The sequence below is a fragment of the Anabrus simplex genome, chromosome 12, assembly GCF_040414725.1.
Source record: "Anabrus simplex isolate iqAnaSimp1 chromosome 12, ASM4041472v1, whole genome shotgun sequence".
In the NCBI taxonomy this organism is placed as follows: Eukaryota; Metazoa; Arthropoda; class Insecta; order Orthoptera; family Tettigoniidae; genus Anabrus; species Anabrus simplex.
In genome coordinates this window covers 52,104,292-52,128,252 of record NC_090276.1, presented here as the reverse complement: position 1 = coordinate 52,128,252, position 23,961 = coordinate 52,104,292, and the positions used below count along the sequence as shown (strand labels likewise).

General features: G+C 40.5%; 1 protein-coding gene across 4 annotated transcripts in view; it reads left to right on the top strand.

Moving 5' to 3' along the window:
- nsl1 (non-specific lethal 1) overlaps positions 1-23,712 on the top strand; it is a 337,743-nt gene extending 314,031 nt beyond the window's left edge. For 3 of the 4 annotated variants that reach the window (XM_067156327.2, XM_067156326.2, XM_067156325.2), the window contains 2 exons: positions 384-518; positions 18,572-23,712. In XM_067156327.2, the coding sequence (XP_067012428.2) occupies positions 384-518; positions 18,572-18,721 (285 nt within the window). In that variant the 3' untranslated portion in view covers positions 18,722-23,712. The remainder of the gene's footprint in view (positions 1-383; positions 519-18,571) is intronic. The other variant, XM_067156329.2, reaches the window with a different exon arrangement.
- Positions 23,713-23,961: the final 249 nt, after the last annotated feature.

Below are 23,961 nucleotides of genomic sequence, written 5' to 3'. Positions count from 1 at the left end.
CCTCTTATCTCATTAGTTTTCATCACTGCTTCATTGTTATTCATTCCTCCTAACATGTCTATAACCCTCCGCTGATTTTGTAAATTCTAAATGTTCTAGATCTGAGCCGGTCATCATCAACTTTAGGCACCTGCCCCCCCCCCCCCCCCCTTTTTTTTTTTTTTTTTTTTTGTGGCGGCTGGGCACCTGGCATTTGACCAACCCTGTTCTGCATGCCTAAACCGGGTACAAATGTATCGGCCATAATCATTCTTAATATATTCTAGCTCTTCATTAACTTTCTAGTTCTTTGTTGTATGAAGTAGAAAAACGCAAATATAATCCTACTGAAAAAAGGCCAATATTCAGCGTAACTTTGTTTAAAGTTATATTGTTTGTTTTAGGTTCCTCCGTATGAATCAAGGACTTTTCCACTCTCTGATGACATCTATGAGAAGATGTTAAAATCTATGCCTGAGGGACATCCCTATCCACCCTTAGTTATGGAGCCAAAGAAATCTACCAAAGATGATGAGCTGGTGAGTGAGATAAAATTGAATAGTTGGAGAGTTTGAAGTATGAAATATATAATTTTAGAAAGAAAAGAATAAAATATGAATCCAGCTTCTGGATTTCTCCCAATTGGTAATGTACTAGGGGTTACCCCCCCAAAATATTAAAAGCTATATTTCTTCAAATTTTTTACTAAACAACCTTATCCCCTTCGAAATACTTTCCATTACAAGTATTCCACTATTTGAAACATTTTTTGTAGTCATCTTCAGAAATGGCTGCCAGCTCCTCCCTCATTTTTATCTTGACCTCCTCGTTGTTGTTAGATCGATGTCCTTTAATGCGTGGAAATAAGAAAATGTCTCATGGAGCCAGATCAGATGTGGGGCAGTGGAACCCAGCAATTTTTAGCCAAAAACTGTCTAACAGAGATGGCTCTGTGTGCGGATGCATTATCGTGGTGGACGAACCACTTTCCTGTCTGTCACAAGTCGGGTCTTTTTTGACAAACACTGTTGTGCAATCTTCTTAAAATTTCCCAATAAAAGGTTTGCACATTGTTCACTAAAACTTACCATCATAAAAAAAAAAAAAGAACAAAATATGGTTCACGGTGTGGGTTACTGTAGTCATGTCCTAGTTTGCGAACCGTGGGCAACGGCTAAGTGGCCTAGTAAGTGCTCCTGAGAGTCGGGATACCAGTTGCTATGGAGTGGAAGTGGGCATGTCGGACATATTCTGACTCATGGCCCTTCTTGTGCTCGGGCTGCCAGGACTATCCAATCCAACGGTGGTCCCCAACACATTCGAGGAGTGATCCTCACTTGGACTATGTGCAAGTAGGGTAGCACCCTGGTTCATGATTTTACCGAGCTCAGAACGTCTTAAGCAAGCCTCGGACCTATGGGAGAATCGGAGTCCTACTCTCATTTGACAAACGAGGGACTCCTTGGTAACAGCTGCGCAAACAAAATGGAATAAAATGTATAGGAAAATATTTAATATTTATTTCCACCTATTCAATACAAGATGTTGGCATTTAAGTTAAAACATATTTTTTTTAAATGTGAGACATGTTTCGCCTCTTACTGTGAGGCATCTTCAGTTCCCCAAATAGGGCTGGAAATTCCAGTCCTCCTTCCAATGCCCAAATTACAAAGGAGGAGAAAGGGAAGCCACAGGGCTCCCTTAAGAAATTGGAGAAGAAGCCTTCTCCAACTCAGTCAGGGTCCATTGGATCCCCGAAGAAATTCGGCAAGCCATCTGCCGGCTCTCCTCCAAAAAAGAGAGAAACGGTGGGCAAGAGCGAGAGGCCCCGACACCCTCTTGTTCGTTCACTTTCTGGAGAACCTACTTCTCCCAGGAAGAAGGCCCACTGTTCCCGAACAGTGAGATCACCGTCCGCGGAGGGTCCAGTCACCGTGCCTCCTTCTTCTGAGGAGACAATGGAGACTGAACCAGTCATTGTCGTTGATGGTGATTGTGACAATAAAGATACCGACAAAGGCGCGGAACCTGGCAGGTAATAGACCGAACGAAGGGCAAGAAATTGCTCTGAATTCGAGGCTTTACCTATCCACACAATGGCACTATTGCAGTGGAACTGCAGTAGTTATCACTGTCGCCTAGCTGAGTTACGTCAATTGATATCCATCTACGCGGCCTCCATAGTCTGTCTACAGGAATCTCGTTTGAGACCACTAGACGACTATGAGAGGATATCATCTTTATTCTAAAGACAGATTAGCTGTGGATGGCGCGGCAACTGGGGGCGTTCGTACCCTAGTTCGCTCCGACATCTTCAACGAAGAAGTACCGCTCCGTACTCAGCTAGATGCAGTTGCAGTTCGCACTCCGTTGCCAGTAATGACAACGGTTTGCAACGTGTACTTTCCACAGGATTATAACCTTGACATTCGTGCACTACAAGATTTGATCAGTCAGCTGCCTCCTCCTTTCCTCATGTTGGGAGACGTGAACGCCTGTAACGTACTATGGGATTCTCCGTCCTGTTCTAGGGGGAGGATGCTCAAGCGATTGATCAACCTATTTGATCTTTGCGTGCTTAATACAGGGGAACCGACACATTTCAGCAGCGCACATGGCACATTCTCACACCTGGATGTCACTCTGTGCAGCCATGCGCAAGTTCCCCTGCTACGGTGGCAAGTACATGACGACCTCTGTGATAGTGACCACTTCTCGATAATTCTGTCTCTCTTGAATCAAAGACAGTCCGAAGTACCCAAGCGCTGGTTACTTCGGCGGGCAAACTGGCCAGAATTTACAAAATGCACAGTGATGGCTGATGATATGCTGGAATCTGTTGACGACCACGTTTCTTCCATTACTACTGGAATTTTGGCTGCTGCAGAGGAAACAATTCCTTCCTCATCCGGTATTCGTCGCCGGAAATAGGTCCCACGGAGGACGAAATTGCAGCAGCCATACGTGATCGCCGACGGGCTTTTAAGCATTATCGTTGGAATCCTATGATGGCCAATCATATCACATTTAAGCGACTGCGTGCGAAGGCCCGTTTTTTTATTCGAGAAAGTAAGGAATCTACGTGGGAAAAGTATGTGTCATCCATCCCGGCACATACTCCGCCATCACAAGTGTGGACAAAACTCTGCCGTATTGTCGGAGTGCAGAATGTGCCCTCAGTACCCGGAATCTCCATTAATGGAGATATAGTTACGATTCCTTCGGTCATTGCCGACCACATCGCGTCACATTTCGCAGATACGTCCAGCTCTAGGAGATACGACCCTGCATTTCTCCCAATTAAGCGCGAAGCAGAGGCATACCGTCTCTCTTTTGCCTCTAGCGCTTCGCATCCCTACAACATGCCCTTCACGGAGTGGGAGTTGCGGAGTGCACTCGCGCTATTCAGAGATACGGCTCCTGGTCCGGACAAAATCCATAATCAAATGCTTAAGCATTTGAGTGGCAGATGCCTCAAGGATATCCTCACCCTATTCAATAGAATATGGAGTGAGGGAGTGTTTCCTTCTCAATGGCGTGAGGGAATTGTGATACCTATTCCCAAGCCAGGTAAAGATCCAAAACTTCTGGATAGTTATAGGCCAATATGTCTTACAAATGGCCTCTGTAAGCTATTTGAAAGAATGGTTAACCGGCGTCTTGTGTGGGCCATGGAAAAGGAGGGTCTCTTGTCTAACTACCAGTGTGGTTTTCGCTCTCATCGGTCTGCCACTGATCATCTGGTCAGACTGGGGAGCGCCATTCAGGAGGCCTTTCTCTGGAAGGAACACCTAGTCGCCGTGTTTTTTGACCTGGGGAAAGCTTACGACACTACCTGGCAATATGGGATTCTCTCCACACTACACCAGTGGGGATTTCAGGGAAATTTGCCAACGTTTATTGAGAACTTCATGTCCCTCCGTCTCTTTCGAGTCCGAGTAGGGAATGCATTTTCTCAATATTACGTTCAGGAAAATGGAGTACCTCAGGGATCGGTACTGAGTGTCACGCTGTTCGCAATCGCCATCAACGGCATAGTTGCCGCTGCTGGGCCCGCAGTCATTCCTTCGCTGTATGTTGACGACTTAGCTCTACATTACAGCTCCGGAAGGGTGGCGTTTGCTGAGAGACAGCTACAGCAAGCTATTAACCGAGTCGACAGATGGGCCCTGCAACACGGTTTTCGATTTTCAGCAGCGAAAACCTCTGTTGTACACTTCTGTCGACGTCGGCCTGTGCATCCCGAACCAGAGCTCCGCTTGCGAAACAGTGTCTTACCAGTGGTTGACACCTGCAGATTCCTGGGTCTCCATTTTGATAAGAGACTTAGTGGCAGCCCCTCATCCGTCAGTTGAAGGTTGCCTGCATGAAGAGACTTAACATGCTTAAGTTTCTCAGCGGCACTTCGTGGGGGGCTGACCGTGTGGTACTGCTGCGATTTTACACGGCTACGGTCCTCTCCCGGATTGACTATGGAAGTGCGGCTTATGGCTCAGCATCAAAATCTACGCTGAGCCTTTTAGACAGTGTTCACCATAGTGGAGTAAGGCTGACAACGGGTGCTTTCCGTACTAGCCCCATTCCCAGCCTACTCGCTGAAGCGGGAGTTCCACCCTTACGGATAAGGAGGCAGCAGTTACTCCTCACGTACGCTGCCAAAATTCGTGAAATGCCGCTACATCCAAGCTATCAATGCATCTATCGTACTCAATACCACCAGCGGTACCAAGACCGGCCGAGTGCCACACGGCCGGTTGGGTTTCGGATTGATAGCTTGTGTCATGATTTGAATATTGATATCGGTGGTTGTCTTGAAAGAACTCTTAGCGAGGTACCTCCGTGGTTGGTTCCGCGACCGGATATACGTCTAGATCTGCTACGTGGACCCAAGGTGAACACGGATTCCTCCGTTTATCGGAGGTATTTCCAGGACTTTGTTCACCAAAATCTGGCTGCGAGACTTATCTTCACGGATGGTTCAAAAATCGGAGATAATGTTGGTTGCTCTTTCGTCATTGATGGTATGAACACAAAGATCTCGCTCCCAAAAGTATGTAGCGTGTATACTGCAGAACTTTACACCATCTTAGAGGCTCTGCACTTTGCACTGCGTGACGAAAGAAGCCACTTTCTGTTGTGTACCGATTCGTTAAGCTCTCTGAGTCTATTGAAACCTGTTTCTCGCAACACCCACTGGTGCGACAGATACATGACCTTCTAACCAGGTTATGGGATGCTGGCACCAGAATCACATTCGCGTGGCTTCCAAGCCACGTTGGGATTGCGGGAAACGAACTTGCAGATGAAGCTGCAAAGGAAGCTGTATTTTTACCTCCAAGACCAGTCAATGTACCTGCTAAGGAAATTTGTTCTCAGCTACGTCGAACCATCTTGGCGTCCTGGGAATCGGAGTGGCTAGATATCCAAACTCCCAACAAGCTGAGAGCAATTAAGAAGACGACTACCGTGTGGCGGTCCTCTTTCCGATCTTCACGGAGAGAAGCCATAGTACTCTGCAGGCTGAGGATAGGTCATTTACGATCCACGCACTCTTATCTCCTAAAGAGGGAAGACCCCCCCCCCAGTGTGTTCTTGTGGTGCCGAATTCACCGTGGCCCACATCCTCAGAGAGTGCGCCGATCTATCTGGCCTAAGACGGAGCCTCGGCCTGCAGGAAACACTCGAACGCATACTAGCCAATGACGCGACTACTGCTGATCTCGTCATCCGCTTTATGTGCGACAGTGGACTTATCAAGGGTATATAAATTACAAGTGTACTGTTACTCAGGGAACGTACGTTCTCTTTTGATACGTTAGTAATCCTTTCGACCTAATCCTATAATTGTTTTTTGTTTTATTTTGTACTGCGTTTCGAAATTACTTTATAGAATAAATAATTTCGTTTTTATATTTTAAAATTCTCTTCCACTTATTTGTTCAGAGAGGATGATTACCTCGTTGTACTTTCTCTTAAAACAGAAATCACCACCACCACCTTTTCCGACCCCGACGGTATTAGGTTTGTGAGGGCTAGGGAATCTTTAATTTTCATGCCCTTCGTGGCCCTTGTCTTTCTTTGACCGATATCTTCATTTTTCGAAGTTTCGGGTCCCTTCAACTTTTCCTTCTGATTAGTGTTATATAGAGGATGGTTGCCTAGTTGTACTTCCTCTTAAAACAATAATCACCACCACCACCACTCCCATGAATGTGGTCAGTACTTTTGTGGAATGGCTCTCGAGTTTCAAGGAGACGATAACAGCAAGAATTAGGCAGGACAGGTCTACTGTATTGGGAGGTCTATGAACATCGACATTAATACTTCTTGTGCTGGTAAGTGGCAGCTGAGGAGAATATCAGTTAACAGTATATTGATTGTTGTTTTAAGGGGGCATACACAAAGGTCATTCATTGGTTTCCAATTAAAAATAGCGCAATATTGTTGTTGATTAGTTTTAGGGGCTTAAAACATTATAGGCCATAACCTCATGTATGTGTGTTGAACTACCTGATAGTGTTACGATTTCGGAAGTTGTTTCAGGATGTGAAAAAATTTATAATATAACGGACCAACGCAAAAGTTAAATTTAGAGGTGAATTATCAGAATCATTCACTATAAGAACTGGACTTCGACAAGGAGACGGACTTTCACCATTGTTATTTAATTGTGCATTGGAGAAGGTTATGCGTGAATGGAACAAGAAATGCCAACCAACTATCAAGATCGGTAGAAATATTAAACTCAACTGCCTTGCTTTTGCGGACGATTTAGCATTACTTGCAAATACAATAGAAGAGGCTAAATTTCAAATTGAACAACTAGAAATTATAGCTAAAAAAATGGGATTACAAATTTCATTTGAAAAAACAGAAATGATGCCAACTTTTAAAGTTGATTTACCAGTTATTCAGCTGAACAGTAATAAAGAGATTAAAATTGTTCAGAAATTCAAATATCTTGGGGAAATAATAACATGGAACACAAATGAAAAAGAAGCAATAGAACACAGAACAACTAAATTTAAACAAGCACAAAGACTTACCTGGCCAACCTATAAAAAAAAATCTCTTTCGATAAACGCTAAGCTGAAACACTATAATTCCATAGTTAAACCAGAGGCAACCTATGCTAGTGAAACTTTATTCAAATTAAATGTAAAATCTACAACAGACAAATTACAGAAAACTGAGAGAAGAATTCTTAGAACAATTATTAATAAAAAACACCAAGTTGATGGACAGTGGAGATTGTTGCCTAACAACATTGTCTATCGTGAATGTGAATCAATAATATCTACAATGCGTAAAAGAAGAATTTCCTTTTTCTGTCACATATCAAGATTAGCAGACACCAGGATATTGAAACAACTATTCGATTACTTTTTGAAGAATAAAATCAATAATAATTGGTTCAAAGAAGTTCAGGACGATTTGGAAGAATTGGGTATAACTCGGCAACAAATCAAAGACAGAAAAGAGAAGAGGATTTTGAAGAACAAAAGCATAAGTCTCAAACTAAAAGCAGTTGAACGGAAACAATATACTATATCGGACACACAAAGGGCTTCCAGGTCGGAGAGGATGAAAAAGTTCTGGGAGAAGAAGAAGAAGAAATTAACTCAAATGTATTGATTTCAGTGCTCCAATGTGGGCGTAAAATATGTAAATAAATAATAAATAATAACGGACCAACTATATTGGTATCTCCGATAACCTAGAAGGTAGTTAATTTGACGTAGCAGTTAGGAGGCCCCCTTGGCAACCATACTGGGTCCGCCCACGTTTCCATTGTAACCGTGACCCCTACTCCCATCTCCCAATGTTGGTTGTTTGTTGAATGTTGGGTATTCAGCCCGAAGGCTGGTTTGATCCTCTACAGCTCCACCATCAGCTGTCATTGATAGCCTAGATGTCACTGAAGAGGCATACTAGGGAAGTGAAGAGTGAGGTAGTTTCCCATTGCTTTCCTCGCTGAGCCAGAAGTTGCTATTACATATCAGTCTGCCAAGCCTGCTGAAATGCTTGCACCAGCCGACCCTATCAGCGATATTTTCACACCATTCTTAACAGGGACTGGCTGCATAAGGAATGGCATTACTGGCATCGCTCATACCTTGGTCACTTTCATATTGTGAAAGCCATGGATGAGACTGAGACAGGTCAATGAAGGTAACAAATTTATTCTAGCCCATACCAGAAGACAATGCACTGCAAACACTACATCCTGCCAGCAAAGGCATGTTGGTTGTTTATAAATCTAAATGCAAATGGAAAATCGTACACTTATGTTCAATATTATTTTGAGAGAAAACAAAATTACACTTATGTGCCCATGCGTGCATTATCTTTATACAAAGTGAAGAGCGCAAAATAATATTATTTCCTAAAATCTGTAGGCAACTAATACATGTAACTTCTTAGAAGTATATGAGTTGATATTTTAAAATACTTTCCAAACCTGGAATGTGGTGATAGTTAAATGTTTTCTACTGGTTGCTTGTGATGCCAATTTGTTCAACTATCTGCACCAACTCCACTGGCACAAAGGTTTCTAAGAAAATCAATGATTTTCGGGTTGTCATCAAACACTACCTCGCCCTCAGAGCCTGTCACAGTTACCTGAAACTCTGGTGAAGAAAAGTAATCCATCCACCACGAAATTAGCGATAAAATAGTTTTTGTACTCACCGTGTTTTTCTTCTTTCGTTTAGGAGGAGGCTCTGTTTCTCTCTCATGTACAATATTTTCGACACTCTCTCTATCACTCTTATTTGCAAAATCGCTTAACAATTCCTTAAAATTATTATATCTCCCATCATCACTTTCCGCTGTGGTTAATAACTGAAAGATTCTGTGATCCAAAATAACATCGCTGCAAGAGCAACTAAATTGTTGTTCCGCCATGTTTGTTTACATCACAGATGAACTCCACAGACATCTACAAAAAGCTCTGTAAGTTACTTCTCAAAGCTATAATCTCTGATTAGCTGGTTTTACATAATGCCCAACAGATGGCAGAACATGTCTCAGATAAAATTCGCACTCGAAAATGAACCGGGAAACTCAAAAAAATTAAAATTGTCGCGCACCGTCTATAGACGGGCATAGCACTGGTGGACCGGCCACGTCAGCCCGTCTATAGGCAGGCGTAGCACTCATCAGGTTAAAACAAATTATACTTTACTGGAGTATGTCATTATGTCTAATTAATTTCTTGTAAATAAAAACACAGATTTAAGCCAATTTGCTTCAATTCTCTCCTAAAATTAAGCTGCGATGATTATTTGTCTATATACAATTAGTTTGTCCGACCCTTGTCTCTTTTCCCTACGGGATTGGGTGAGAGGTGAGATGAATCTGTCATGGTGGGTTTTTTTTATGTCCAGACGCTCTTTCTGAAGACAACCTCATCAGAGGAGTTAACAAGATGAAATGATTGATGTGATATGTGATAGTATGAAGAGAGAGGGTGAAACCTGGTGCCGTCTCTTAGCCTACTCCTGTCGAGCAGCACCAAGGGTTCTGCTCAAGGCTTAACATTCCCATCCGATGGACGAATTGCTGTCAACAGTGTCACATGCCCTCACTCCATTTGAGCACTGCAGAGAGTTTCAGAATTGAATCCGGACTTTCGGCACGCGGTCTGGTGATTAGAAATTGTATAACACCACCCCCCTACCCTGCCAGCCAACATTCTAATGGTGAAAGTTTTTTCTATCTCGCTAACAATGGTGTCAGATCATTGAGACCTCAATGCCTTAACGATCATGGTCACCAAGCGGGCTAAATTCTCGCACCTCGGCATCTCTGAAAACCTAAAAGGTAGTTAGGGGGACGTAACAGTTAGCATGCCCCCTTGGCAACCCCAGATTCATCACTGCATTGTAGTAGTTATTCTGAAGCATTCCAGATACTTCACACTTTCTGATAAATGAACGAACAATTGGACTGTTTCCCTCTGCTACCCATATCCAGTCATTTTTTGCCTTTTTCACAAGTTATATCAACCATAACCTCAGTATCGCTTTTGGATGATGAACCGTCGGCCTCACTTAAATTATCATCACACATGCTGTTCATTATCACTTTTCTTCCTAGCAGACTTCGAGTGCGGTCATATTAAATAACTCAAATTATAGTGAATAGGCATGCAAACCAAACGAATGTTGCTCCCAGCTCTGAAGGGTTAAAGTAGACAAAAGATCAGGCTATAACAAACATTATATTTAAAAAATTAACAATTTATTGAGAACCACCTATTCAAAACTTTGCAAGTCTTTACAACTATGGTGCAATCATTATATTAAGGTTTAAGCATATAATGGTACGTGTTTTACCTGTCATTGCAGGCATCATCAGCCATAAATTCTATAATCTAGGTCAGAGCTCTGAAGTGTATGTTATATTAAAACTATTCTTAAAAACTGATTGTTTACAATAATATACATTGATGTATAGGAACATTGTGGTTGCATTTGGAATGAATTGTTTGATCCTGTTTTAAAATTCTAATGGGTTGTCCTATTGTTGTTCACATCAAATGGAAATAATATAAATAAAATTGATGTTGATATAGGGGTATTAATGCTGAATTTATAGGTGAAGATTCTTGAAAAGTTGTTACTGTTTATGTTAAGAGACAATAAGTTGGGAATTTGCTCCGTGACCGGGCTCTTTGTTTCTACAATGTCGTTTAGATTTTAATTTTTATTGAAGTGCTGGTCTAAAAGGTAATAGGTGTTTTCGAATTCAGTCATTAAACTACTTTTATCAATAATCTTTAAGATCTGAAGGTCCTGGTCTACAGTGGTGAAGCTATGTACCGTTTCTTTCATATGAATACTCCTAGCAGAGTGTTAGTTGTGCTTAGATGCATTGTAATGCTCTAGGTATCTTGTTTGAAAATTGTGTCCACTTTGCCCCACATAAGAAAACTCACATCGGGCGCATTTGAGTCTATAAATCCATTAATTTGAATATCTGTTGTGTGTTGAATTTACTAATAATAATAGTATAAAATTTTGCACAATGTGCAGGAAATAATTAATTTTCACAGAACTTTCTTAGAGAGGAGCCGCGTCGATTACATCGCAGTACGTGATATTTGTCACATGGCCGTCCGCCTACTTCACACAGACACTGTATATCTGGGAGTATAACTTCTTCATGCTACACACTCTATGGTGAAACCCATGAACCGTAAGGCGGGTAACTACATGTCGCAGCTCGTAGTTCGAGTCCATCCAGTCAGTCGACATCATTGCTTCGGTCGCATAGAAATCGTCCCATATTTCCTTCCGTTTCTCTTGCAGCTCGTGCAATAGTTGTTGATAGGCCTCAGTAGATGTCGGATGCAACTGCATGCGAAGCTCTTCGATGTAGTATTCCTGCCGAGCCAGGACTTACACCAGGCGGGAAGGGGTGAATTTTGAAAGATTCATAGCCTTTTTCAAATACCTTGCTTTGACATTTTCTAATAGTTTCAGGTCTTTCTTCTTCAGGTGGTCCCATATGCATTCCTAAGCATACATCAAGACTGGTGTCACTTTCAGCTTAAATAGGTCCATAGCTGTTTTGAGCGAAAGTTTACTAGTATTCCTCACATCACTCATTGAAGCCACTGTGGACACTACCTTCTCCTTTATATGTATGGTAAAGATATCGCCATGGGTTTGGAATGTCAGACCCATTTGCAAGTTTATCCCTTCTAATTTGATTACTTGGTTTGTAGCTAGTTTTACTCCCTTTCTGAAGGTCATCGTGACCGTTTTCACTTGTAACTGCTCAGTCGATTCCGAAGTTAGAACCATGTCGTCCGCATCCATATAGATCGCAACGTTGTTCATGCTGACTACTTGTACTACATCCAGAACAGCTACCGTATTTCACGGCATAATCGTCGCACTTTTTATACCAAAATTTTCGAAAAAAAATGTAGGGTGCGACCATTATACGATGAATATTTAATACCAGTATTTGTATTACTCAAAAAATGTATTTATAACTAAATTGTATTTGATACAAATTTAAGATGCACGTAATACTCGCGTTTATACATCAAAATAATTAAAATAGTCTAAAACAAAATTCATAATTTTTCGCAACAATTCGGCGAACGTTTTTCCAACCTGAAAATAAAAATGAACGTATTAAGTTAATTTGTCATTAATTTGAGTATTAAAGTTAAAATATTACACTTGCAAAAAATTATCGCTTTGTTGTGAAATGCGGACTTACCGGTACGCAATTTATTCCAAATCTTCGGTGTCGCTATCGCAGGTTTCGCTATCTGATGCGCCGTCCTCGCCTCTGTTAATACCAGTATCAGTTTCGTCTCCCTGCCACACTGCGTCATCTTCGGAACCGTCTAGTGCATTCGAAATCCCAGTCCTTTTGAAGCTCTTGGAGACTAGTTCAGGTGGTATAAGATCCCAACTCTTCTTCACCCACGAGCATAACAAGTCCAAGGGTGGACGCCTGATATTTCCGGCGGGCGTCAATTGCTGATCGCCGCTCATCATCCACTCGTAAAATCGACGTAAGTGGTCTTTAAAGGGTTTATTAACACATACGTCTAGTGGCTGCAAAGCAGATGTTAGGCCACCAGGAATGACTATCTGTCGTGTCTTATTTGTAGTGAAAATTTGCTTCACTTCGTTCACGAGGTGACCTCGGAAACTATCTAAAACAAGCAGAGCTGGTTGTTTTAGTAGTGCACCAGGTCTTCTATTCCACACAGTTTTAACCCAGTCCAGCATGAGTTCTACATCCATCCAACCCTTTGGTTGCACTCGTACATGAATTCCACGCGGAAACTGATTATTCTTAGGCATCGTTTTCCTCTTGAAAATGATGCAAGGCGGCAACTTTCTCCGTCAGCTGTATTGGCTAGCATTGCCGTGCATCGCAACTTCTCACTACCGCTGGTTTTCATTAATACACTCCGTGATCCTTTTAGCGCAATAGTGCTGTTGCGAGGCATATCAAAAAAGATTGGAGTCCGATCGGCATTACCGATTTGAGAAAGCAAGTACGAAGTTTCCTTGCGCAAACGTATGACAAATCGGTGAAAACTTACAATCTTGTCCGTGTAATCAGCAGGCAACTTTTGGCTTAGTGTTGTTCTCCTTCGCACTGACAGATTGTGTCGTCGCATGAACCCCTTAATCCACCCACGAGTCGCCTTAAACTGAGTTGATATAGATGTTGATTCCCATAGGGAATCTGAAATATTTGTCCTGAATGAGTAAATTTATAATACCAATATAAATGGTCCGTTATTGGACATTATAAATTTTCCAGCTAACTCATTCTTGGTTGCCAGCGTTTCGCCCTCGTGTGCTAGGGTGGGCTCATCAGTTGGTACCTAGCACACCTACCAATACGCTGGCTAGTGCATACCGTGGAGGCCACTGCGTAGGCTAACTGGAGCCACCGGCAGTGCCAATGCACTAAGAGACTGTCTCATTACCAAAAATTGATGCCTGCTTGGCCATCAGATGATATAGATGTTGATTCCCATAGGGAATCTGAAATATTTGTCCTGAATGAGTAAATTTATAATACCAATATAAATGGTCCGTTATTGGACATTATAAATTTTCCAGCTAACTCATTCTTGGTTGCCAGCGTTTCGCCCTCGTGTGCTAGGGTGGGCTCATCAGTTGGTACCTAGCACACCTACCAATACGCTGGCTAGTGCATACCGTGGAGGCCACTGCGTAGGCTAACTGGAGCCACCGGCAGTGCCAATGCACTAAGAGACTCTCTCATTACCAGAAATTGATGCCTGCTTGGCCATCAGATGATATAGATGTTGATTCCCATAGGGAATCTGAAATATTTGTCCTGAATGAGTAAATTTATAATACCAATATAAATGGTCCGTTATTGGACATTATAAATTTTCCAGCTAATTCATTCTTGGTTGCCAGCGTTTCGCCCTCGTGTGCTAGGGTGGGCTCATCAGTTGGAACCTAGCACACCTACCAATACGCTGGCTAGTGCATACCGTGGAGGCCACTGCGTAGGCTAACTGGAGCCACCGGCAGTGCCAATGCACTAAGAGACTGTTTCATTACCAAAAATTGATGCCTGCTTGGCCATCAGATGATACAGATGTTGATTCCCATAGGGAATCTGAAATATTTGTCCTGAATGAGTAAATTTATAATACCAATACAAATGGTCCGTTATTGGACATTATAAATTTTCCAGCTAACTCATTCTTGGTTGCCAGCGTTTCGCCCTCGTGTGCTAGGGTGGGCTCATCAGTTGGTACCTAGCACACCTACCAATACGCTGGCTAATGCATACCGTGGAGGCCACTGCGTAGGCTAACTGGAGCCACCGGCAGTGCCAATGCACTAAGAGACTGTCTCATTACCAAAAATTGATGCCTGCTTGGCCATCAGATGATATAGATGTTGATTCCCATAGGGAATCTGAAATATTTGTCCTGAATGAGTAAATTTATAATACCAATATAAATGGTCCGTTATTGGACATTATAAATTTTCCAGCTAACTCATTCTTGGTTGCCAGCGTTTCGCCCTCGTGTGCTAGGGTGGGCTCATCAGTTGGTACCTAGCACACCTACCAATACGCTGGCTAGTGCATACCGTGGAGGCCACTGCGTAGGCTAACTGGAGCCACCGGCAGTGCCAATGCATTAAGAGACTAGGTACCAACTGATGAGCCCACCCTAGCACACGAGGGCGAAACGCTGGCAACCAAGAATGAGTTAGCTGGAAAATTTATAATGTCCAATAACGGACCATTTATATTGGTATTATAAATTTACTCATTCAGGACAAATATTTCAGATTCCCTATGGGAATCAACATCTATATCATCTGATGGCCAAGCAGGCATCAATTTTTGGTAATGAGACAGTCTCTTAGTGCATTGGCACTGCCGGTGGCTCCAGTTAGCCTACGCAGTGGCCTCCACGGTATGCACTAGCCAGCGTATTGGTAGGTGTGCTAGGTACCAACTGATGAGCCCACCCTAGCACACGAGGGCGAAACGCTGGCAACCAAGAATGAGTTAGCTGGAAAATTTATAATGTCCAATAACGGACCATTTATATTGGTATTTTAAACTGAGTTACCGGTATGTTGTGTTTGCGCGCTACCCCCTGTCCCTTAATTTGTAACATTTCATATGATACACTGCAGCCATTGTTACGTATTTCACTGACGTACCTAAACACTTCTTCGTCAATTATAGGAAACTTCCCTGTTTTAGGATCTCTAAACGCGCGTCTAGAAGGGTTTGTGCTTTTTAGCTTGTTTTTTTTACTCTCCGCCAGTCACGCACCAAATTTTCACTCACAGAAAATTTTCTTTCTGCAGCTCTGTTCCCGTGCTGTTCAGCGAAGCCAATTACGCTTAGCTTGAAGCCCGCAGAATAGTTTCTCTATTTACCCATAATCGCTTATAAATGCTTCACACGTTAATGTTTTGCGATATAAATGACTTTCCGTAATTGTTCACTATTAAAACAAATTATTTCTGCAAACACCCAAAACACAAATTAAAAACTTAAATTCTCACGCACACATGTCTACAGTAATCACGTAAATTTGAAACAAATAAATGCATCTGTGATCTGTCCATTCCAGAGCACCCAATACTGTTAGGCAGCAAGGAAGCATGCAACAATTTATCAGTTTAGCTCGTTGGTTGCGACACACTACTGCGCTTGCGCAAAGCTCGCAAACCGGAGCTCTAGCTAGCGCGGTGTAAATCTACTGTATAGTTGATGACTGTATTCCGAGACGTCAGTAACAAACATTCATTTTTTTCAATTTCTTTTAAACATACGGTAATTAGGTTAATATTTCTTCCCAGTTATTGATGATTTTACATTACATTACTGATGAGTTTATAAAATAAAACTTTAATAGCATTGGATAAAAGTTTTCATCCCATGCCCGGACACTTATGACGTAGTAGTAAGATAAGAGTCTAGCGATGACAACTGAGACATCGTAAATAATTCGGCTGAATAATTCCGTGGAAATCTGCGTTATAGTCTTGGATTTCACTTCGTGCGCAATAACACAGGAACCGGCCCCATGGTGTAGGGATAGCATGCTTGCCTCTTACACGGAGGCCTTGGGTTCAATTCACGGCCGGGTCAGGGAATTTTACCTGTATCTGAGGGCTGGTTCGAGGTCCATTCAACCTACCTACCCGGTATTTCCTGGCGACGTTGCCGATAAGCGATAACTTACAGCCGTACGTATTTCAAATGGGAACTCATAATATGTAGGTGGTGAATAAATAGTACACTGTCTCGCGACCACGTTGTCAAACTGCCGATAGTCTACCGGTAAGCCATGCGTCGTACATATACCGGTATTATTTATTTATACGTTGTGCAACATGTTGCAAACGTGACTGTGTTGCCAAATTGCCCATAAACCATACACGTATTTAAATTGCGCATTCATGTGCAACTTACGTTGCAGTTCCATTTACCTTTTAACCAGATTAGTGAACAAAATTTGGACGTGCGACGATTATGTAATTAAAGGTTTAAAGTCCGATTTTTGTATTGAAAATAAAGGATGCGACGATTACGCGGTGGCGACGATTATGCCGTGAAATACGGTATGTTAAACAGTAGGGGGCCTAGTGGGTCGCCCTGCAATATACCGTTCATTTGTTCTAACTCACTGGATACTGATCTGTTGTCATCGATCTGGACCACGTTGTTCGCAAGAATACTCCTTATAAGCATTGCTATGTAGTTTTGAGGTCCAATTAGGGATTCTAGTTTCTCTATTATAAGCTTTCTGCTCAACAGGTCGAAGGCCTTGCAGTAGTCAATAAATATGGCATGTAATTTGCCACCTTTTAGTCTCAACGATCTCTCGATATCATTTTGTAGGCATTTTATGCTGCGGATTGTTGATCGACCCTTCCGGAAACCAAGTTGTTCCTCAGGTAATCTCCTGTCCACTAAGTCTTATAGTCTTTCCGTCAATAATCTTGTCAGTATTTTAAAGCCTGCACATTCCAAAGCAATGCCCCTAAATGAGTTAGGGTCCCTGTGTCTTTTTCCCTTGTATAACACCTTTAGTAATGAACATCTCCACTTGTCTGGCACGTTGCACTCTAGTAGGCAGTTATTAAGCAAGTGTGTCCAGTCTTCTGTCAATACATTTGTGCTCTCTGTTATGTGTTCGTTGAAAATCTGATCAGGGACCGCATGCTTTATTCTTCAGCTGTTTTAATGCTGTTTCTACTTCCTTTGCAGTAAACAGTTCTACGTTTACGCTGCTCTTGTGATCTTCAGCTGATGCCGGTCGTGTTTCTTCCTTCTGTAACACATCTTTGAAATGCGCTTCCCAGATCTCCATGGGTATATCCCAGGGGAATTGAGGTTGTTTTGCTTTCAGGGCTTTATATGGATGTTCCTTGGCTTCTTCTATCAGCTTCTTTTCTTCCTCTAGCAGAAAATCTTTCCTTGTAGCTCTCAATATGGTTTTATATTCCCTATTTTTCTTTGTATATTCCTGTAGGTCAGACTGAGACTGGGACTTTCTGAATATGTGCAGCGCTTGTAGCGCTTCCTTGCGGGTTTTGTAGCATAACTTATTAAACCATGGCTTTGCACGTCTGGGGTTAACAAACGGTCGTTCAGCAGCTACTTTAATAATGCTCTCCAGATAATCCAGTATCGGATTCAGATCTCGCCCATCTGTGGCATTTAGGTCTTCGCGTGCCTCTTTGACAATCTCTTGATTTAGTTTCCTGGAGTATGGATTTCTGGCCTCGGTCTTCTTCGGTGACAGTCGTTCTACACAGAGTGTGATTTCCACTGGTAAATGCTTTCTGATGAACCACATCATCACCACCTGTTACTGTTCATGTTTGTAAAAACAAGGTCTAATGTGCTGCTCCCATTCCTGCATATATACGTTTTGCTGTGGGGATCATTTACAAGGGACAGCCCTTCCCCTTGTATATAATTGAGTATTCTGTCTGTTTTCTTGTTAACTTGGTCCACCTGACAGTTCAAGTCCCCTGCTAGTATAACTGTCTCACTACTGCGAACTCTAACTAGCGTTGTGCCTATGTCTTCTATTATTTCTTCCTCTTTGCATTCTGGTTGAAAGTATGCTCCGATAATTACACAAGTTTGTTCTCACTGCCAATACATCGTCAGTTCAAGACGAGCAGTGGTCGTTTGGCCAATGTCTATTAGGGCTGTAGTTTGGTTAGTTTTAGGAGTGTTTGTAAGACTATAACTATACATATTTAATTATTGTGATATTTAGCCAAATTGTTCATAGTTTCAATTCATTCCTGGATTCTCTGTTTTCTCGTATTGGACTCTTTTTTCCAGTGTTCCCTTCAAAAGTGGAGAATCGAGGCTTTACTATACTGAACACTGCCTAATAGGCTGAAAGTTTATTTCATTTACTAGTCTACTTATCTATTGTCTGTTTTGTTGTCAGGTGGATATTCCAGATCTTTGAATGAGGAATTTTTAAAAATATCTGTTCATAACTAGTTTATGTTTGAGTTGTAACTTGTCTGTGTGAAATATTATGAAGTAAACTTATTTTTGTTAGCAGGATGAAGTTAGTCGGCCGGTATCGCCTAGCACTGACTCCACAGAGTCTGCCCTTGGGGAAGGTGAAGATCCTAATGATCCCGAGTGGACAGTGGAAGAAGAAAAGGAGTTCGAGAGGGAGAAAACGAAGAACATGGTCAAGAGATAAAATCATTGTATGAAACTATGTATTGGCAAAAAAGTATGTTAGAGCTACTTTCTCGTTAACTCCCCTGTTGCCGACTGCTGGCTGGTAGGCCGGTCGATATCGACAAAGGATGTGGGGAGAGCTGTCTTGGCTGAAGGCAGTGTTTACAAGAAGAGCTAGAACCATGTTACAATATAGTAGTAACCTAAGTTTACAACTGTCTGATAATGAGAATGTTTTCTTGGGTTGGAGGATATTGACGAGGCTAGAGAAGGTCCATTGTATTCAGTAAGTGCACTTTATGTGGTGTGAAATCCAGGAGGTCATCTTTGTCAGTGGCACATAACTCATTCTTCTCCAAGAATGATCTTACTATAAATATTTCACTTTCTGTGTCCTTAACCCTACTTCAGAGTCTGTTATAATAATTCTAGAAACTTCAGTTAGGTAATGAAGTTTAGACTCCATTTTCGTATTAATTTACAGTCATGCAATTTGTCATTCTTTATGCTCCATCAGTTAGTACACAGATAGCGTTGAGGGACAAGTTCCTGATCATCCACTCTGGTTACATATATTAGTAAAGGAGATCTGGCTTGCAGTGGAGACAGCTGGTTTCAATCCTGTTTGATTGCATCATAATGCTGTCATGATAGACAGTAATATCTAATGTTCTGCTGTCAGATATTGTTATATCTTCAATTTGTTGCTATAGATATTTATTCTACACGATTCCAAGCGTGTCCTTTGTGAGGATAAATTTTATTCTCTTCCATTCCCTTCTCATTGTTATGGAAATGAGACTATGATTAACATTGATGCTTCCACGGCCCGTGATTGTATGTGATGCAACACAAGCAACATTTGGATAGTGTAATTTCCTTTTGATCCGAGGAAAAATATGTTGAAACATTGAAAGAAAAAAAAACAGTCTAAAGAATTTGGCTGTCTTGTGAGCCATTCTGAGGTGTTGCAGCATTTATATGAACAAAAGAGAAGAAATTTGCATAGCATCACTGTAATGATTCTTTCAGACTTTGATAGTTCCGAACAAACTTATAACTATGATAAGAAAATATGGCAATTATTAGTATTTTACAAGCAGCCTTTGTAATAATATTACTAATATGAAGGAAGGAAAGTTCATGGAAAGGGTGAACAAGGGCAGAATCATTATTATGCATGTGATACGAGCTCTTGCGATCCCTTACTATGTATGAAAATTATGTACATTCCAAGAACTGAAATATCCATTAGTTGCTTGCCTTTTTTAATTATTTTTTCTGTGTTGCATAGTGATGAAAATATTGAAACTGAGTTTGCTAAAGGCTATACCTCTTCTCATTCTTTTGGAAAACATGCTAGCATGGTTTCACCTGAACTGGCAATGCAAGCTTTATGATGCGTGCTGAAATCTGGTTGGTGTAATGGGGAATAATTCTTGGGATAGGAATCCTACACCCTAGTCGTTTAAGTATGGACTTCGTGTTGTTCCACAGCTGATGTTGATATTTATTTCTGATTGAAGTGTAAAGGCCCTCATGAAGGAAAGCAAACCCCACATATTTAACAAAAACTTCACTGAACAGACATAATTAACTTACTACAATAAATCAGCTTGGTAGTTGAGTATGAAAGCCAGAGCCTCACCAACCGGAGGAAGTAGCAACTTGCTGTTCTGTGTAATTATAGGTCTGTTTAATAACTACGATTACTGGAAAGAATATTATTAATCAAAAGTAACTGTTGGATAAGTTTAACTCTATTCACCTTCAGACCTCTTCTTTTGTCGACCTTCTGTCCGTGCATCATGAAGTTCAGCAGTATTTTGTAATGTTATCTATTACTGCATCTGTCATATACCCCTATCTAATAATAATCTGATGCACTTCTGAGGCAGACATTCACTCTTTGTGTAATTTGGTCCATATATTTTGTTAGAGCTCTTCGCTTCCTCATGAGATGTCAGCCGTCCTTAGACAAGAAAAGACTTTTTTTTTTCTTATATGATGAAAGATCATCCATATGAGTGACCCAAAGTCATACTTTGAAAGCCATCAATGTGATGAAGATTGATGTTGTTTAAGGGTTCAGAACTTGAGCATTTTGGAAGCTAGAGAAATTGTGTGGTGACTGGGCATGTTTTCATAGCAGTAGTATTGTCATTTCTCTTCTTTGTTGTTATGTTACATTTTTTGCTACTGCATGTCTTTTGATCTTTTCTTTACATTCATCTTGTATTCAGAAATGGTATATACAAATAAATATTGTGGAAGGAAAAAGTAGTAGGAATTAAATATCCTGTAGCATTTTTCATCTCTCCATTGATCTTATAACATGTTGTAATATTCAGTTACTGAGTGGTGTATCTTCAGCCATTTGTGCTTAAGTTATTTTTTCATACTTGCTTTCATTGCCAACTAGTTAAAGAAGGTTGTGTGTTGCATTAAATCCTCTTGTCATGTCTTTCCTTTTTTATTTTGGGACTTTTGTAATTTGATTTTATTGGAAAATCAATAGGAAATATTTCATATGTCACAAGTTGCTTTTCAATCCTTTAAAAAGATAGTAAAATTGTGCATTTGCCTTGCCTCGTACACCGTTTTGAATGCACGTTTTTAAATACAAATCTCTGCTATGGGAGCAAGTCTAAAAGTAAGTTTGTTTTGTTAGAGAGCATGAGACTAGGTGTGACAGGTTGAAGCCTGGCCACAGCTTCTTTATTTTTCCATAGAATCAAATATGTTGAAATATTTATTGTAGGATAAAATAATTTCTCGTGCCCTTGCAACTGAAAGCAATATCCTGCTCTTCTAAATGCTCTGTATTTGACAGAATTGTTTATGTTAAAAAGTTCATCAAGTAAGGCAGGTGCCCTGTTGTATGCTAGGGGCTGTGAACATATAGTTCCTATTTGGTGAATTCAAACTTGCATTTGTTTGGAAACATTGAGTTCTGGGTTTCACAACTTCCATCTCATGATTCTGAGATAAAAAGTTCAGTGGATTCAAAACCAGAAAATCTCATTTTAGCTTTAGGTTTGGAAAAATTTTACTTTACACTGTGATAGGTGTGTCAATAGATTTTTTACTCTTTGTAAGAGTTGTGTTGAAGCTAAAATAGCTTTAAGAATGTTCAAACTTCATGTAATTGTTTTGGTTTGAGAATAATTGTGCCAGTGATTGAGCAGGCCTCCTGGATAAAAGTGTTGCTGTACTCTTTATAAGAGCATAATCTATGGATGTCCTAACTATTTGCCTGCTTGTTCTTGACTCTACCCTGCGCCCATTCCATAATAGTGAGAACATTACATCCTCATCCCCTTCCCCTCTCATATATATATAAATATATTATTAAATGTATTATAGTTGTTTTAGCCATTAAGAAACTGACGAGACTGATCCGTATTTGCTTGTGGGAGTGGCTTGCGTGCATGAAAGACGGTGAGTGGGTGGGTGGGCATTGTGACGAGACAAGAGGACATTATGAAATTAAATCTGGCAAGTGTCCATTATTGAGACATTTCAAAAGTAATAAAGAGATGGTAAAAAATACAAAATATAAAAAATATGCACTCACTGTGTATGTGAGTTATGTAGTTTATAGATTTTGTATGTATTCTCCAGCACTAATACGCTTACCAGAAGAAATTATTTACAAAAAGAGCTTTTTCCTTGAAAGAGTTTTGTAGCTCTCCAGAGTTTTAAAAATTACATAAACAGTCCATTCCCTCCCTTGCCCTACAGCCTGCCTGTGTTTTATACTATTTGATTGAATGATAGATTCTTTATCAGAATCTTGGTCTCATGTATATTTTATTGTATTCATTATGTGTCCAAAATCTTTCATTTTTTTAACATGCACATTAATGTATATTGTATAAAGCAGTTGTTTGTATTAATATTATCATTATTTTTTTTATTATTTTTGAAAAAGTAAGCACTTAATAGTGCCTGAACTTGAAAGGGACCTGAATCACACTGGCATCTATATCTTTTTGAGACAGACCCTGGCAAACATCTTGTCCTTGAGACACAATGCTCGCTAGTCAGTTTGTTCCATTATGGAGAGCTAATATATGTATATATGTAGCTGTCTCAAAATTCTTCACTCTGATCATTTGTATGAGATCACCCAATTGATCTGTTGTTGGGATGACAATTCTCTTTGGCTGGTTAGAAGGGAATTGGATTCTTGAGTTTGTTGTATATATTGCTTTTGTTGTACAAATACAATAATATTCATAAAAAAAAGATATAATTTAAACTGCTTTCTGTTAAAAGAGCATGTGATATGGCTTCTTGACTGCCATTTGCTCTTTAACCCAGATCCTTTTTTTCTTCAGAGAAATTACAGTAAAAGATTTGGTGGGGTGGGGGGGGGTTACTTACCAGGAATAGAAAGTATGTCTTTAAATACTGTACATTTCTTTTTAAAAAGAAAAGCTATAATTATTTAAATATATCGTAAAGAGGACTTGCTGTATGCTGCTGGGTTGGATTGGAGTTGCCTCTTGTCAGCTTCTTGTCCTCTGGTCAAGGAAAATGCGTCTTGGTATACCATTATATATATATTTAGAGTGAAGTGGAATAAAGTTTTGGAAGTTCCCGTCTTTTTTTCCCCCTCTCTCTTTTATTCTGAACATAATTTTTTATAAAATAATAACACCTTTAATGCTGAGGATGAGATATTAGAGAACTGATAAGATCTTGATTCATGGTAGTCAAGCTGATTTGCTACGTTTTTGTCATAGAAATGTAATAATGGTAGGAAATGAATGCTTGCAAGTGTAAAGGAACTCATTCTCAGAACAGTTGAGATTATTCTGCTTCTTTATTTTGTCAGTGTTGGTTACCCATTTCAGTTTTTCTTTGTGTAAAAAACTATTACTCCTGCAATCACATAGTGCAAAGAAACAAATGAAAAAACAAAGATAAGTTGCAGTCAAATTTGGTGTTGTGATTTTCCTTATTATTATCATAATCATTTGAACTGAGAGAACTGTGGCAACAAACAGCATATCGTCACTTATGATACGAGACCTTGTATCTGCAATTTTTCCTCAATATTGTTTAAATAATTCCTTATTGTTATATGAAGCCTCCAGATTGTTCTCTGGAGACCCCATAACAAACTGTCGAATATAATTACTTAAAACAGACGCTACCCTCTTGTATCTGTCAGTTGTGACACTTGTCACAAGTATTGTAAGAACAAAATTAATTTTTTTTAAATCTCATCAGTATGATTATCAAATTTAA